Raw genomic sequence first — 17,265 nt, 5'->3', positions numbered from 1 at the left:
CATTGTTATTACTGGATAATAAAATTGCAAAAAGAATTCTGCGTAAAATTTTACACTCTATATATAATAATTGCAGAAGGACTCTTGAGATAATATCTGGGAGGGAAAATAAATATAAAAATCATACCTTTGTAGTCTATGGCTTTGTTACATTCACGCCCCACCCAGACAACTAAGACTTCCCGTCAGAACAGCTCCGCTAGGAAGTTTCAAGTTCTATATGGGGAAATAGAAATTCACTGTTGTGTTGGCACGTTCACTGGTGGGAATTTCCACACTTGAAGTAGTTTACCCCTTATGTAGCTTTACCTGTCCTTACAATTGCCTGCCAAGTATGGTAGTGAGATTAGAACAGGAATATATAGATGAGAAAATAAACAAATACACAGACAGAAATGGTTTTTTTGAAATAACTTTCAATGTTTAGGCTGGAAAAAAGAAAGAGTTGTCTTCAAATGTCCCACAGAATATCCTGTAAGAGGTAAAAGTGGTTGTTTATTGCCTTCCTTAAAGGAAAAAACTGGAATCAATAAGTAAATGTAGAAGGGGGTAGAATTAAAATCAATATGAGAAAACATTTTCTAGCATGACATGTTATTCAACAACGAGGTCTTACTAACTGAGGTGCAATCTTACTGTAAATATGCAAGCAGAGTTGGGGTAAATATGTGTGGATTGAATGGGCATTTGGAATAGATTCTCTCCAATGTCTCTTCAATCTTAAAAATTTTATGATTTCATGATAAGCTTTTTAATATATATATATTTTTTTTACTGTGGGAGAGCTTAAATTGATTTTAAACAAACCTGTAACAATTTAAAGGTATTTGATTTTTTTCCATGTCAAAGTCCAAACGATCTCATTCTTTCAATTAGTGAGCATAATCATCAAAAGAAAATATTGAAGTAGGAAAGAATGGCTGTACAAGCTTCATGTTTGTGGTTCTCTCATTTTAATTTTCACATGGCTGTCATAACTTCTAGATACGTGTGATTTCACATTTTAAAATGCTAGCTTGAACTCCAGCCACAGTAGCTCAATGACTTTTGCTTCAAACACGGAGCAGCGACAGATAAAGTATGAAAAGAGGAAATGAAAGAGACAGAACCAGCCTCCAAGGCAGCGTAAATATCTGTGTGGACCAGAAGGAAGGCATAAAGGGCGTGTGAGTGATGCTGAAGCCATGGGTTAGCCCACAAGTTCTGGAAGCCGGCAGATGTGGCAAGAACTTTTATCTTGGAAACAAAAGATACTGAAGTACTCTATGTGATAGTGAGGAACTGGTGTCAGGCTTCTTCCTCGAAAGTCAGATATGAAGAAGGGCAGGACAGGCACCCTTTGCTTATTCACAGAAGCCAAAAATCTTTACTGCCATATACTGCCTCAGTAAACAGCCTCAGGAGAATTGCAGGCTAAGAATGTGAGAACCCCCAGGCACCACACTGCAACCAGCCGTGGAGTCCAGCCACCCACCCTCTCTGTGCTGAGACCTTCAATATACTGAGTATCACTGTAGGGAAATAATTCTAAGTCATAAATATAGGATCCAGGTCTGGAAACAATGCCTAAGAGTTAAGCTGAGACAATCCCTAATCCTCTAGATGAGAGAGAGAGGGGGTTGTGGTGGGGGTGGGGAGGACTGGCTCTGTAGAGTAGCCTTTGAATCTATTTCCATGACTCAAGGAAATCAGTGCCAAGAAAAGCAGCCAAAATCATCAACTGGAATACAGATTCACTTCTGATGACATTTATTTTGTGCCCCAAGGAATGAATAAACTGACAAACATTTTATATTTGTATGTTTCATATGCATAAACAGAGTTTTTAAAGGCATGGTAACTATTTAATTAATTAATTAATTTTTATGATCAGATGTAGTTTATTAAAATCTAAAAGTCTAATGCTTGTTGCACTGACAAGAAAAATAAGAAAAACAGGAGGGTAAACTATGTTATAATAATTTCACAGTGTCTAAGAAAATAAGGGAACACTGATTTTAACAAACCATTTTTTGCTGATGATTTTTAACTTTCTATCGTAATGAGGAGTAGTGAGCATTATACAACCAAATCTCCTCAAATTTCCTGAACTTGGCCCTTTTCATTAGTGCACTTGGACGAAATTAATGTTGGTTGTAAAATACAAAGCCAGACAAATTTTGATATGACTTTTTCCATTGGAGGAAAATATTTATAGTGTTTTGGGAAAAATATAATCAAATAAATTAATGTAGTTCCTACCAAACTACAACGACTAGAATTACAAAATAGATTTCTTTTCTGTGCTTGGTATCAGTTGATTCTTGCAATAACCTATTGAGCTCTTTCAGTAGGTTACAATACTGTATCTTTTTTTTTAACATTTTTTATTGAGTTATATTCATTTTACAACATTGTGTCAAATTTCAGTGTAGAGCACAATTTTTCAGTTATACATGAAAATACATATATTCACTGTCACATTTTTTTCGCTGTGAGCTACCACAAGATCTTGTATATATTTCCCTGTGCTGTACAGTATAATCTTGTTCATCTATTCTACATTTTGAAGTCACAATCTGTCCCCTCCCACCCTCCGCCCCCTTGGCAACCACAAGTTTGTATTCTATGTCTATGAGTCTGTTTCTGTTTTGTATTTACGTTCTGGTTTTTTTTTGTTTTTTGTTTTTTTGTATTCCACATATGAGCAATCTCATGATATTTTTCTTTCTCTTTCTGGCTTACTTCACTTAGAATGACATTCTCCAGGGACATCCATGTTGCTGCAAATGGCGTTATGTTGTTGGTTTTTATGGCTGAATCGTATTTCATTGTATAATGTATAGGAGAACATTTTTGAGATATATGTGATAATCTTTTGCCTATATTTTTTTCTAGGAGGTTTATCGTATCTTGTCTTATGTGTAAGTCTTTGATCCATCTTGAGTTGATTTTTGTGTATGGTATAAGGAAGTGATCTAGCTTTACTGATTTACATGCTGCTGTCCAGTTTTCCCAACACAATTTGCTGAAGAGACTGTCTTTATTCCATTGTATATTCTTGCCTTCTTTGTTGGAGATTAGTTGACCAAAAGTTTATGGGTTCATTTCTGGGCTCTCTATTCTGTTCCATTGGTCCATATGTCTGTTTTTGTACCAGTACCATGCTGTTTTGATTACTGTAGCTCTGTAGTATTGTCTGAAGTCTGGGAGAGTTATTCCTTCAGCCTCTTTCTTTTTCTTCAGTAATGTTTTGGCAATTCTAGGTCTTTTGTGGTTCCATATAAATTTTATTATGGTTTGTTCTAGTTCTGTGAAATATGTCCTGGGTAATTTGATAGAGATTGCATTAAATCTGTAGCTTGCCTTGGGCATTGCAATTATTTTAAATGGCTAAGGAATTAAGAATAAAAAGATTAGACAACAACAGGTAGATTCCAAAAAGAACCAATTGCAAATCTTAGAAATAAAACTATCATCCCTGAAATAGAACAAAAAAGAAAATCAACAAATAGGATAAATTCTAGACCGACCACATTAGAATAAAGAATTTGTGAAACAGAAGATAGTAGTGAACTGTTTACCCAAAAATATAACAGAGAGACTATTTTTTAAGAAAGTGGAATAAAAAGCACATAGAAGCTAGACTGAAATGCAATATTTATTTATCTTATAGGAATTCCAGAAGAAAGGAGAAAATGGGGTAGAAGAGTAGTTGAAGATATCACTGTTGAGATTTTTTTTTCTGATTGATGAGTAAATGAATTCTCAAATCAAGAGAGTACTCTGAATATCAAAACATGGGGGAATAAAAATAAATCCATATCTAGACATATTATAGTGAAACCCCAGAATGTTAGGGAGGAGAAAAATTACAAAAGTTTCATAGAAAAAAATAGCTACAAAAGAATAACAAAGTAATAGCAGACTTGTCCTCATCAAAACAGATGGAAGAAGAAAACATTCAAAATGATGAGCAGAGTGTTACTTTCCAGTTTCGTACTTAGCTTAACTATCACTCTGGAATAAGAGAGCTGAAGGAGAGGAAATGCTGTGAGACAAAGTCTAATGAAATGTACCATTGTAAATTAACTCTACTGCAACAAAAAAGTGTTCATAAAAATGCACCCCCTACAGGCTTTCAATAGATGAACTACAAATGGATCTGCTTGGATTAAAAAAGACATGTTAGTAAATGTAACTGTTGAAAGCAAACAAAATCTTTTGTTATATTAAAAAAGAAAAGGACACTCTGATCAGCCATAACAGGTAGATGAAAGTAACACCAGTGAGTAATTAAATCAAGGCAAGGCCCTTGTCATGACTGTAAACATGAAAATCTCAAATAATTCTAGGCTGCCTTAGAAAGACTTATAACTAAAGTGTATGTTAGAGTTTAAAGGTGGATCACCTTTGCTGCCTATGGGTCCCTAGGCAGTGGTTGTGGCAGCTGCAAAGTCTCTCCACTCCTCAGTGACGCCGTTGGCCTTCCAGCCACAGACAAGGGCCATTGTCCTAGTGCCAGCACGTGAGTTCTGCTGTCAGCCCTGGCCAGCCCAGCAGCGTGCTGACCTGCTGCCCCGGCCCCAGCAATCCTGGCTCCAGGAGCTGGGGAGGCCTGCTGATGGCGTGTCTGAAGATGGGAGAGCAAGACGTGGGAGGAAGGAGAGTAAAGTGTGGATTAAGGCGTGGAGCCAGGCCAGCTGATGAGACTGACAAATCTGAAGAGACAGAAGAGGTCCAGCAGGAGGAGGAAGAGGTGAGGTGAGGAGGAGGTAGGGTCTGGTAAGAAGAGGACTGGAAATGGTGAAGGAGAACCAGATGTTAAATGATGAAAATAAAATAATTTAATAATGAGTTTGATGTCCTTTATTTAAGGGAAAGCATGGTTTGGGGGAATGCAGTGCCTCACAAGCAGCGGAATATGGTTCCTGAGGGATTTTGGACAAGCGCGAATCTTACAGAGTGTTAGAAGAGGCAGCTCAGAAACAGGGCTGGATTGGCTGGATGGTGGCAGGTCTCCCTATAAAGCTGGAGGGTCCTCTTTCCTCGGGTAGGGGGAGCTTGCTGCAGCTGGCTTGGAGGATTGTGACTGGTGCGTGTTAGGTCTCCTTGACAGGTGTTTCCAGTAAGTGCAGGCTGGCTCAGGTGTAGATTCATGATGTGCACCAGGCCACGGGGCTGGCCTGCGTTTTGTGGGTCCTGATATGCTTAACTTTATCACAGAGTATGGCAGCGAGGAGGCGCATTGGGGTGACCCTTATCTGAGGAGGCAGAATAAGTCTAATTTTGAGGAATTCCATTTTTCTTTTGAAGGCATTCAATTTGTGATGGAGGATTTTGTCTTCCATTAAAGGACTGGTTTTGTTAACTGTGAGAACAATGGTAACCACAGCATTCAGCCTTTACCTTGAATGGATAAGCACCCAGTTAATGTCATCAAGAACCTTTAAGAAGAGTGAGCCCAAATGAAAGGAAATTAATGATCCTGAAAGAAAATATACCGTTCTCTATCAGTCTGTCGGACAAGCAACACCATCGATCAGTGTAGCTTATGAAGAACAGAAGATAAAGTCAACAGAAACCAGGGGTTGAAATGAGGGTGTTGAAGGAATGAAAGAAAAGACAAAGACAAGGAAGGAAAAAAGTGAAAGGAAAACATGACTTGACTAAATCGGAGTCTCTGCCGGGAGGTCCCAAGTGTCAGTATATGTTAAGGCTCCCCAGCCACAGCAGGGTTTGAGAATCACTATTCTAATGAGAATACATACTACATTCAAATCAATATAAAAATTGAAAAAATTAAATATTTACAAAAACCTCTCAGATTTTCAGAGAATCAACATCACAAGTATTCACTGTTTTATCCCAATGGTAATAAATTTAAAATTAACAAAGAGATAATACAAATATTTGGAAACCTAAAGATGCACTTCTGCATAATTTGTGTTTTACTGACAATGTTAATGATGAAAGTGCTTAATATCAAACTTAAGATGTAGAATTAAAATGGTACGAAAAAGTTCAAATTACATTTATTTTTTAAATAGACACAATAAATTAAATATTAAACTCAAGAATATATGGTGACCAATAGTTGAAATGAAGAAAGGATACAGTTTATGTAAGAGCAAACTTTATTGATAAAAATAAATAATTATGAAGATCATTAAAATAAAAACCTAGTTCTTTTCACAAATGCCACTAAAATAGATAAGACTGATGACAAAAAAAAGGGGAAAAGTCTCTATAAACAATGTTGGGTATTAAAAGTTACAGATCCAAAATACAGATTTTTAAGTGAAAATATCCATATGAGGAAATAGCAACTTTCTGACATGTAATGGTATAAGCTGGATTCTTGTCACCAATAAGCCTTTAACTGAACAGTTTTGATGGAGAGAAGCCTATTTCAGATCTACTGCAGGTCAGCGGTCTCAGGGTAAAAGACAATCGGTCTATTAATTTCTAAGTTGGTTGCTGTGTATTCTAAAATAACTCTAATTTAGAAAGTTATATTCTACCTCTTTTATATTTGAATATAAGAATAGATTTAGGTAAAAGAGTAAGAGAAATTTAAGTAACAAAGATACCACCAGATTGTCTCAGGTGCCTTCCTCAGAACTGTATGATGGCGTCAGTTAATTTCCGTCTCAGGAATAAGAGAAAATGGTAGCAGTTGCAGACCTGGGGGAACCTTGGTCTTTCTCCCCAACCACCGCCCACTCCTTTGGGCTCAGAATCTCTGGAAACAAAAGAACAGAAATTGTTTTCTCGTGAGAGAGTTCCTCCCCTTTTTTGTGCTCCAGTTTAAATCTACAAAACAGGATTTAACAAGTCCCGCTGGGACACCGTATCTGCTTCCCTGACTCCTTAGCTTGTTCCCCGCAGCTTCTGTAGGTCCTGCTACAGGTCTCATTTTATGAATTGTATTCCTTGTGGTGACTTGAGAATTCAGGTGTCATATAAAACTCAGACAATACTAGAGAGGAAGAGAAAAAATATATATGGGTCTCATCTGCCCTAAATACTACTTAGTCTATTTGGAGGGTTAATGGATGGGGAAATGTTGGAGTTCTTGAAACCATAATAAATCCAAGCTGTGGTTAAGGGTAAGTAAGGTATGAAGGAGTCTTAGAAATCGTTCTAATGTTTCTTACGTTTTTGGTCGTGGACCCCACAGTGAGTGAAGAAATCAGTGGTATCGTCTTGTCATGAACGTCCCTCTAGAGAAAACCAGAGATAAGATAGCCAGTGAGAGCCCCCTTCCCCCGGTAGAAGCAGATGGTGGTGTGTGATGAACCTTTATCCCTCCCCCGCATCAAACTCTCAGAAGCACGCTGAGAGGTAGCTGAGCTGGAGAGAGTAAAGTCATCTCTCAGAGAGAAACCTGTGGCCTCTGTTGGGGCACTTCTGCTTCTAAGAGGATCCTTGAGGGGAAAGAACTTCAACACTGACTTACGGATGCTGTTGACTTTGTTGATGTACTTGCACTTCTCTCGATTCATATCCTATTCGTCTTCCCATTTTTAGCTGTAAATCTGAAGTAACTTTGTTGTGTTATCTAGTCTTTGTTCCCCATACAGTTTCAGGTAGACTGTTATGGAAAATCACAGCGCAAAATGTAATTGTTATCTGTGAGTGGCAAATTTCTGCTATTTATGGACAGCTGGTAGGGTAAGTTTTAAAGTATCATCTCCTTTAGATAAACCTAAAGTGGATCATTTACTTTGATGCATTTAGTGTTGAATTTCTTGTTTAAATTATAAGATAAATAGCTGTTTGAGAGATCTGCTTGCAAACCTTTCTATTGCCTCACGAAGTTAAGTGGTGTTTTCATGAAATAATAGGCCTAACTAATTGACTACGAAATGAGTTTGTTACAGAAAAGCATCCTGAGGTTTTTACTTTTGTAAATGAACTTGCTTTCGGTGAGTCATTTAAACATGAGAATTATCTTTGTGAGTTCTTTTAACAGTCTGTTCATTCCAAGCAGGTTATATACACCAGCAGACAGATACTGTCTTATGCACCCTCAGCTGAGACCCGTAGCAAGACATGTTTTGTAAATATCTGCAGATTTTATGTTTCGTGTTTTGTGTTTTGGCTACTTGCAGATAGGAGGAGGATGAGGTGATACTCAGTGGTTCTTCTACTTTAGTTTGTTGTGTGCTTTCATCATATGACATTTTAGAAATAGCATTGCTAACTTCATTGGCCCCAAATACTGCAAGAAAGCTGAAATGAAAATGGTGAATATTTTTCTATACATTTAGGGCTGATGAATCCTATAGTTGGAAGAGACCTCAGCATTCTTCTGGTTCAGCTTCTCACATAGCATGAGTCCCATGTTGAATAGATGGTTAATCAATCTTTGATTTACAACACTCACTGACATAAAGTTCAGTCCTAATAAAACAACCGGTTTTCAAGAAGGTGATTCCAGTTTGTATAAAGCTACTTCTTGGACTAAGATAAAATCATCTCCTAGTAATTTCACTATGAATTTTGATTAGTCTTTGAAGAAGGAGCTGACAGACAGGAGCTAAACTATGGATTTTTCTTAGATTCTTATTTTAGTGAAATTTAGGTGGATTCTGAATTGATGAAAGCTACAGAGATCAGACAGGCAAGAAAACAAAAGCAATGGTTTAAAAGTTGCGACGATTCAAACCTCAGAATACCTACTCTGTTGCGGAAGAATTTTTTAAAATTTGATATGCAACAAAACCCTCCAAAGATTCATGATAAATAATATTTTTTACATCAGAGTTGATAAGGTATGAAATAAAAGATTCTATGAATACAAATCTATAGTTAGACATTAAGCTGTAGTCTTGGATATTGATCAGTATTTTAAAAATCCCAGGTCATGACTCATCATGAAATCATTCAGCCAGCATTTTCATTAATGAAATAGAGTTGAATAATAAGGAAAATACCAAGTACATTGCACATAGTAAGGATTCAAATTTGCGTGTGTGTGTGTGTGTGTGTTCATGCATATATGTACCTGGTAGATATTTTATGGTAGGATGTGACAAAAACATTGGGAAAACTTGAGTGTAGATAAATACAGAAATATATGTGTTTATGTCTATCTGTGTATATATAAATACATACATACACATAAAGATATAGAATATAAGTATTCATATAGTAGTATAAGAGGGATAGCAGGGTAATGTTCTGATTATGGGACAGCATGGTCAGAATAAGCCACCTGTGAGTACAAAAATCAAAACCAAAGTCTCTGTTTTAAATCCAGCCAATGTTATAGCAAACTACCTGCCATGCTCTCAACTGAATCCAAGGTTTTGCTGTCAGTAAAGATCAGAAGGCTGACAAATAATTCACTTACAGAAGGCACAAGTGTGTGGGGAAATCTGGTGGAAGAGCCACATGCCCCTCACCCTCCTTCCTGTCCTCATGTATTGATGTCCAAGACTGCACGCAGCACATAACGCAGGTTTGTGTATATGAACAGTGCAGTGCACAGGCAAACCTCATAGAGCAATCGCAGCCTGAGGAAAAGTCCCCTGCTATGAAGACAGTCTAAGTATTAACATATTACGAGCCATGACAAAAGTTGGTTTGGAAATAAAGCTGAGATTTATTGAGTAATGTCATAGAACGCTAGCATGTAGCTGACCACAGTGAAAAGGTTCCCTTCTGTTTCATTTGGAATCCAGGGTTTTCACTTAGTAAGTGACGAGCAGAACAAAATATCATCAAAGTAGTTTTCTTGGGAAATAAACAATGACCCACACAGATCCACCATGTTTAAATACTTCCCTCAGACATTCAGACTCGGTGAGATTCATTGTCTGTTTCACAGGGAAATGGAGGAAAATCAGACCTCTGTCACAGAGTTCATCCTGCTGGGATTTCCCCTTGACTCAATGACTCAGGTGTTTCTCTTTGTGCTCTTCTCCCTGTTCTTTGCCTTCACCCTGCTGGGGAACGGGGCCATCCTGGGGCTCATCTCCCTGGACTCCAGGCTGCACACCCCCATGTACTTCTTCCTCTCACACCTGGCCATCGTGGACGTAGCCTATGCCTGCAACACGGTGCCCCAGATGCTGCTAAACCTCCTGAGTCCAGCCACGCCCATCTCCTTTGCTGGCTGCATGACACAGACCTTTCTCTTTCTGAGTTTTGCTCACACCGAATGTCTTCTCCTGGTGGTGATGTCCTATGACAGGTATGTGGCCATCTGCCACCCACTCCGATATTCTGCCATCATGAGCTGGAGAGTCTGCATCATGCTGGCAGTGACTTTTTGGTTTTAGGAGTCCTCCTGGCCCTAGTACACCTAGCATTACTCCTACCATTGCCCTTCTGTGGACCACATAAAGTTAATCACTTTTTCTGTGAAATTGTAGCTGTTCTCAAGCTTGCCTGTGCAGATACCCACATTAATGAGACCATGGTTTTGGCTGGGGCAGTGTCTGTGCTGGTGGGACCATTCTCCCCGATTGTAATATCCTATATTCACATTCTACGTACCATCTTAAAGATCCAGTCAGGGGAGGGGCGCCAGAAAGCCTTCTCCACCTGCTCATCCCACCTCTGTGTGGTTGGACTCTTTTATGGCACAGCCCTTATCATGTATGTTGGACCCCATTATGGGGACCCCAAAGAGCGGAAGAAATATCTGCTACTGTTTCACAGCCTTTTCAATCCCATGCTCAACGCCCTGATCTATAGTCTGAGGAACAAAGAAGTCAAAGCTGCTCTGAAGAGAATGCTTGAAAAAGAGAGAACTTGATGAAAGCCTTAGAGAATAATAAGGACTGAGTTTAAAGGGACCTGAGAAGTCATCACATCCAATGACTACACAGATACATAAACATTCTCTAGGGCATTTTTCAACTTCTTGAAATTTCCTGTGACTATCCCCCGAGAAAGCCCAGCCTACTTTCCTGGCTCTGGCACTGAAGGCCAGTGCTGCACAAGAGCTTCCAAATAGTATACACACTTTTAATATGGTTGTGTAAAATGTCTGAATAAGAGGAAATGAATGTGAGTACTTTTTCTGTAATCAAGCCTTATAGACAAAATTTTACAGAATAAAGCAAGGTATTAGAAGCACATTTAAGAGACAGGAGTTAGGAGAGATTTATACCATAGTAGTTATTTAAATATTTTAAATTCAACAGCTGTCATCTCTTTCAAAAATAAATCTACATTTAAAATATTTGTTTATATTCCCATGATAGTGATGTTTTCTAAGGCATAACCAGCTTGAGCTAGAAAGAGCATGAGCCGTGACTTCAAGGGAAAGAGAATTAAGAATGTAATTGTGATGCATCTAACAGCGACAGGAAAGCCCCAAACGTTGTCATGCTAATAAATATACAGACATATTGGAGCTTTCTCAGTCACCTTTTCCTCTACTGTGGAGTGAGGTAGAGATTCATGGACGGTGGAGCTGAGAAGGGGAGAGCAGAATGAAAGTAACTGAAAGTCCCTGAAAGATCTCTATGTTTTCTCTCGTTAGCTTGGTCAGTTTTCTCCCATGGAAATGACCAAAAGTTGGAGAAAATATCGTGGCAAAAAGAAAAGGCTGTAATTGTTGTGAAGTTTTGTTGAGTAATGATGCGAGAACTATAAATTATTGGAAGCATTTGATTTTAAATTAAGAGATTTTGAGGTAAGTAAATAATCAAACATAAAACGACAACACTTAATTATGAAGTGATAGAAAATAATTAAGAAGTAGTGGAAAGGGATATAGAGAGACTTTTCTTTTGTTTTTTCCATTCTTTCCTCAAGTTATATACTAAATTAAACCTCTTAAATACTTAAACCATATATAAGGGAAATAGTCAACTTTTAAAATAAAATGTTTTGTCTGTGGATAACTGCTTTTGAAGAAGAAAATATATAGACTTCTCTCTTATAGGACATCCCTTTTGTAAGGACATCTGTTATGCAGACATTTTATACCATAACCAAGAAAGTTTTAAAAGTATGTCTATTTTGAGCTCAGCTGGAGCTTGGTTTTTACAAAGTTCTGCCGATTGCTAGATGTGCAATTGACTTAAATTATTTGGAATTTAGATTTATTATGTGTAAAATGAGTTTGCTAAAACCAAGCTCACAGGTTTGTTGTGAAGATAAGAAGAAATACTGTATGCAAAATGCTTAGCAGAATCCATGGCTCATAATGAGAGCTTAATAAATGATAGGTATTAACATTATCTACTGCTTTACATTACCATATCTTCAAAGAACAAGGACTACGATCTATAAATGAGACAAAAGAAAATTAGATTCCCCACTGTACTGGAAAGAAGCAGCAATGTTAAAAAATTTAGCCTTTTACTTGATGCGAAATGCCAGGATGTCAAATAATTTACAAGGTAAATAATTCATAGTGTATTTCCATTGCAATCTCAATTCTCTCGAGAAATATGGGGAAAAAAAGGTTTAAAAGTACATGGATTAAAAATAAGTCAAAATTACAAAAATTCATCTGTATGTGCAGCTTTTACCTATATCGGTTTACAGTCTAATAAGGGAGACCAGCATTATTCTGATCATGGTATACATACATACATGTATTACAGGATCACAAGCCTTTTTTTTCTTTTCTTTTAAACAGTTGAACCAAGAATACAGAACTTATTTCTTCTTTTGTGATTAGCTTAATATTCTTAATGATCGGCAATGAGAGGTTTGAGGAGTGGGGAAGGTGAGGCCATATACATGTGTTGGGACACCATGGATATTAACTTCTATTGAAGGGGTGGAAGAGTTGTTTGTCTTGCCTGATTTAAAGAGCCTCTTCCTCATGTTCTCGCATCCTAGTCCATGTACGAGTCTCTCCTGTGAGGCTTGTTTGGTCCTTGGTGAGTGCCGGCTGGTTTCTGCTGAGATTTGGCCTCTCTGGAGCTATTTCAGGACCTGTCTAGTCTTTGATCCTGAAGTATGGGGCTGTGGAAATTATGTTCTCTTAGTATATTTATTTGGTATCCATTATACATTCTTGCTGTTTCGTCCTCATTCTGTCCCCTTGCTGGTGCTATGAACCTCTGTGAGATATGACTGTGTCTTCCATTTTGATCTCTTCTTGGACCACCCTGAAACACTCATGTGCAAGGCTGTTTCGCCTGTATCATGCTGATTCCCAGTGAAAGCTCTGGCCACTCTTTCCTACCATTGGCATCCGCCATCTAGGAGCATGTAGCATTATTCAAATCCCTTCCAGAAAACATGGAGGCCGCAAGGGTCCAGCAGAGCTGTCTCAGGCTCAGGGATCCAGCCAAGTCAGTTCTTGAGCACTCATCTCTCCTTGCTCACCCTTCTGTGATGTTTTATGCAGTTTCTCTCCGCATTGGTCTCCAGCCAGAGGTACTAATGGGGAGTGTACAGAAATAGTCCTATGCTTTGAGGTTTATTCTTATCATATCTAATAACCCCCGATCTGTGATTTCAAACCAGAGTGAGAAAGCCTGGACGTACATGCGTCTGATACCTACTTTTTCTTACCTGTCTTCCTTTTCCTTTATATTCCACTGGGAACAGAAGTACAGAGACCCTGCCTTTCCAGAGGCAGAGAATGCCCTTACATCTTAGACTGAGATCTCTCTACCACTTGCTTTTAGTAACTTTAGTGGTTCCATCATCCTGGGTTCCCCTAAAATAAAGCCTGGTGTAAAAGTTTATGTATCAACATTTGTATTTTCTATCTGCTTTTTACAAGACCTCATCAGTCTCAGGGATTTCAGTACAGTATGTATGCTGTTAGCACAGAAGTTAATAGCTCATGAAAGGCCTCTTCCCCAAATGCAGTGGTCCAGAAAGAATGTCTGCCTGCTGCACATCAGTGGGAAGGAGCAGTGCCCACTGACTTTCTTTCTCAGGAGAGTAAATCCAGCGTTCCTAAAGCCACTTCACAGGCTCCAGTTATGAGAGAGCAGGGTTCATTATCTGTGAGTTTCTGAGTAAAAATAAACACTTGCAATGGAAAATTCTGATAATTCATTTTACAATAACACTTTATGGCAAAGATCGTTCATTCTCTAGGGAGGATTCGGTCCTCCGAGGAGCTGTCTTAACAAGCTCCTTGGGGTTCACGCTTACCACGTCATGAGATTTAAATCATTTTGAAAGGGGCTGTTGAGGAAGACACGACTTGAAGATCAAGTACATAATGAGGCCAAATACTTGGGGATTGTACTATGTGACATAATTCCTAAAATACGACTTAGCCCTGTGAAATTTTCATACCAAGATCCCTGAGTAGGCTCACCCCTGCCATTCTTCCTGAGTTCTTACTTCTCTGCACAAGAAGGAACAAACACACTCACACTCACTGATAACAAAGCAGGAGAGGCAAAAAGAGAGGGACAGGCTTTACACTACTCTGTAGGAAAGACAGACAGAATGGTGAGAAGATGCCTTGCAAATTGTCCCCTGGACTCCACAGGTATGTCTCTGGGGAATGGGTTGGTTTTAGGTCATCAGAATATAAAGCCCTCACACCTAGAAGCTCCTGAGCATCCTTCCATCCTGTCCTCTTGGTCAGAGCAGAAAGTGTATCTAAGGCTCATAGCCCACCACACCTGCTTTAGGGAGCAGGCGCCTCAGCTCCAGCCACTCCCCATCTCTGTGAGTTTCCCCGTACATTCAAGCTCAAATTGAGAAAAAAATATCAGAAATAGTATTACCCTTCCTTATTGTATAAATCTTTATTTATACCCTGGTTAATGGTTTACAGAAGAGCAGGGCAGAAGGCTGGCAGAGATCATCAGCTTTAGGAAGAAGAAAAAGCCACCTTTGTGCAGACCCCTTTCTTGTGCTGTGCTGGGGTCTCAGAGTAACATCTGATGCCCGTGTTGTCTAAACATAGGTTTCTTACTTATCCTGGTCAGAGCCCCTCCCCGGTCACGCTGACGGGAACGGGCTGCTGAAACTCGCCGTCCCTGAGTCATGGTATGAAACTGAAAGGGCACAAGAGTCATTTAACCCTGTTGCCTCCTTTTACAAATGATGAAGCTGGAGGGGTTGTGTGATTTGTCCTTCACTACCTTTCATTTCTTCCTCTGCTGAGGACCATCTGCTCCTACTGCATCCTGGAAATGTCCTCCTGCCAGGGAAGTGAGGGACATTGACCTCCTTTTCTTTGCTGCTCAGTGGGGAGGTGGTAATAAGTGGTTAAGTGGCAGGGAGAAATCTTACAGCTATTTGATAAAAATCCCATTATTATTTTTTTCCTGTATCAGCAAAGCTGGTAGAGGTGCCAGATTAGCTGTTCCTGATTTGGTGTTCCCGGCTTATTCTGTTGGGATAGTTGTTCTGATCCCAGCGAAACTGTTTCTCACGTCCTAGAGTGGACTTACATGGCTTCCACTGTGCCTTATCACTGCTTAGAGGAAAGTATTCGATGGTAGAAATAAGATTGAAAGTTCTACTATGAAACCAATTTCTCCGTTGCACCTCTGTTCTGTATCTGGCATCATGCTCAGTGACAACATTTGCTTTATGAAAACTTCAAAAATTCAAATATATACTTTTTTTCTAAGTCATGTTTGAGAAATGGTTTTTCTAAATAATAACGTGAAAACCTGTTATTCTTAAATTTTAAAAATATAAAAAGCAAAGAAAATCCAGCCAGTGTGTAACATGGTAATGAGACAATCTTTTCTTTGTTTGAATTCTGTTTAAGAAACATTGCTACTCTAAGACCCTCCAATTTGTATTCTGGAAGGATGATCATATCCTTCCTGTTTAGATCTAAAACCTACCTGAAGTTTATTTTGTGTATCACGTGTGGTAGGGACTATGCCTTAGATTTTTCCTCGTAGATAGACAGCCAACACGGTACTATTTATTGAAAATACCAGCGGCTCCTTTGTCTTAGAGCAAGTGTGTGTGTGTGTGTGTGTGTGTGTGTGTGTGTGTGTGTGTGTGTGTGTGTATTTCTGAATTTCTGAGTTAACCAGGCTGTTTCATTGGTTTATTTATCTTTGCCCCAATAACACATTCACTTAACTGTGATGGCTTTATATGTTCACAGTCAATAAAGTCTTTTTACTTCATTCTTTACTCTGAAGATTTCCTTGGCTATCACTGATCATTTGAATGTTCACATACAACATCTAGAATAAGATTATTATTTCCACAGATAAAGGAAACTTGCTAGGATTCTAATTTACTTCATTAAAAGTATAGATGAATTGGGAAAAATTTGGAATCTTTAGAAAATTTCCAATCTTTAAACATACACATTTTTTCATTTTGTACGTTGGCCTTGGATCCAGAGGATAAGTGAGTAAATTCACTTATTAATTTCAACAGCTTACCTACAGAGTTTTCTTCGATGTGCACAATTAATATTTTATATTCTCTGTTGTAATTCTCCTATCCTTTACTTCTCTCTGCCTTACTGCTGGCTACTTACTGAGTCCACATTAAATAAAAGGGGTGTTGATGCAGTTCATTAGGTTTATTTCCTAACTCAGAGGAAAAGCTTTTTATTATTTCACCATTAAATATAATGTTTCTGTACGTTTGGGAGATACTCTTTTTCAGATTAATGAAGTTCCTTTCTATTGGAGGTGTGTTACGTCTTTTTGTAGGGAACAGATCCTGAGTTTTACCTTTTTGGTGGATTTTTCCTTTCCTTGTTGTTCTATAGTAGTTCCCATGTGCCTATAAGTGCTTTGGCGCCATACCAATATTGCTGCCACCAGTTTCTATGTGGCTCAAATGTGTTCTTACGTCGTTTCATATTTGACCTTTGTGTGTGTGTGTGTTTGTGTGTGTGTGTGTGAGAGAGAGAGAGAGAGAGAGAGAGTTTGCATGTTTGTACTTATGTTTAGGTAGTTTAGGTGTGGCTCTTGTAAGTGTTTTGTAACTTGATTTTTTTTTCTTCTAATGTGTTTAACTCCTTTAGTGTCTTACATTTACATATAATGTGAGAGTTGACATATATACACTTATTAATACAGCTTGATTTGTATATTCTGTTTATCAAAAAATTTATTTGCTTCTTTATTTCTCCTTTTTCGCCTTCTGCCTGCTGTTGGATTAGTAATGCTGTTAGTTTCTTTTTATGTATCTTGTAATTTGGGGAACCATATATTTTATGTCTATTTTTTATGATTTCCCTGAATTGATAATATCCAAGTTTAATTGATTCTTACAGATTTAAAATGACTTAGGGCTTCAGTTCTCATCAATAATATTAGCACTCTACCTATCTAACACGCCTTTCTCCATTTACTCATTATTTTTAAAAGACTTAATTCCCCCCTTTTAAAATACCAAAATAAT

At 38.3% G+C, this 17,265-nt stretch overlaps 2 protein-coding genes across 2 annotated transcripts in view; both read left to right on the top strand.

Annotated features, from left to right (window-relative positions):
• Nucleotides 1–17,265, top strand: part of LOC105071588 (olfactory receptor 2A2-like) — a 92,819-nt gene that overhangs the window by 50,017 nt on the left and 25,537 nt on the right. The gene's annotated exons all lie outside the window — the stretch shown is intronic.
• OR2A25 (olfactory receptor family 2 subfamily A member 25) lies at nt 9,822–10,750 on the top strand. The gene is given in 2 exon segments (XM_010954229.1): nt 9,822–10,263; nt 10,266–10,750. Coding segments are annotated over 2 exon segments (927 nt in total).

This window comes from Camelus bactrianus, chromosome 7 (genome assembly GCF_048773025.1).
Source record: "Camelus bactrianus isolate YW-2024 breed Bactrian camel chromosome 7, ASM4877302v1, whole genome shotgun sequence".
Lineage (NCBI taxonomy): Eukaryota > Metazoa > Chordata > Mammalia > Artiodactyla > Camelidae > Camelus > Camelus bactrianus.
The sequence above is the reverse complement of the archived record's forward strand: the minus strand, read 5'-3'. Positions and strand labels throughout refer to the sequence as shown.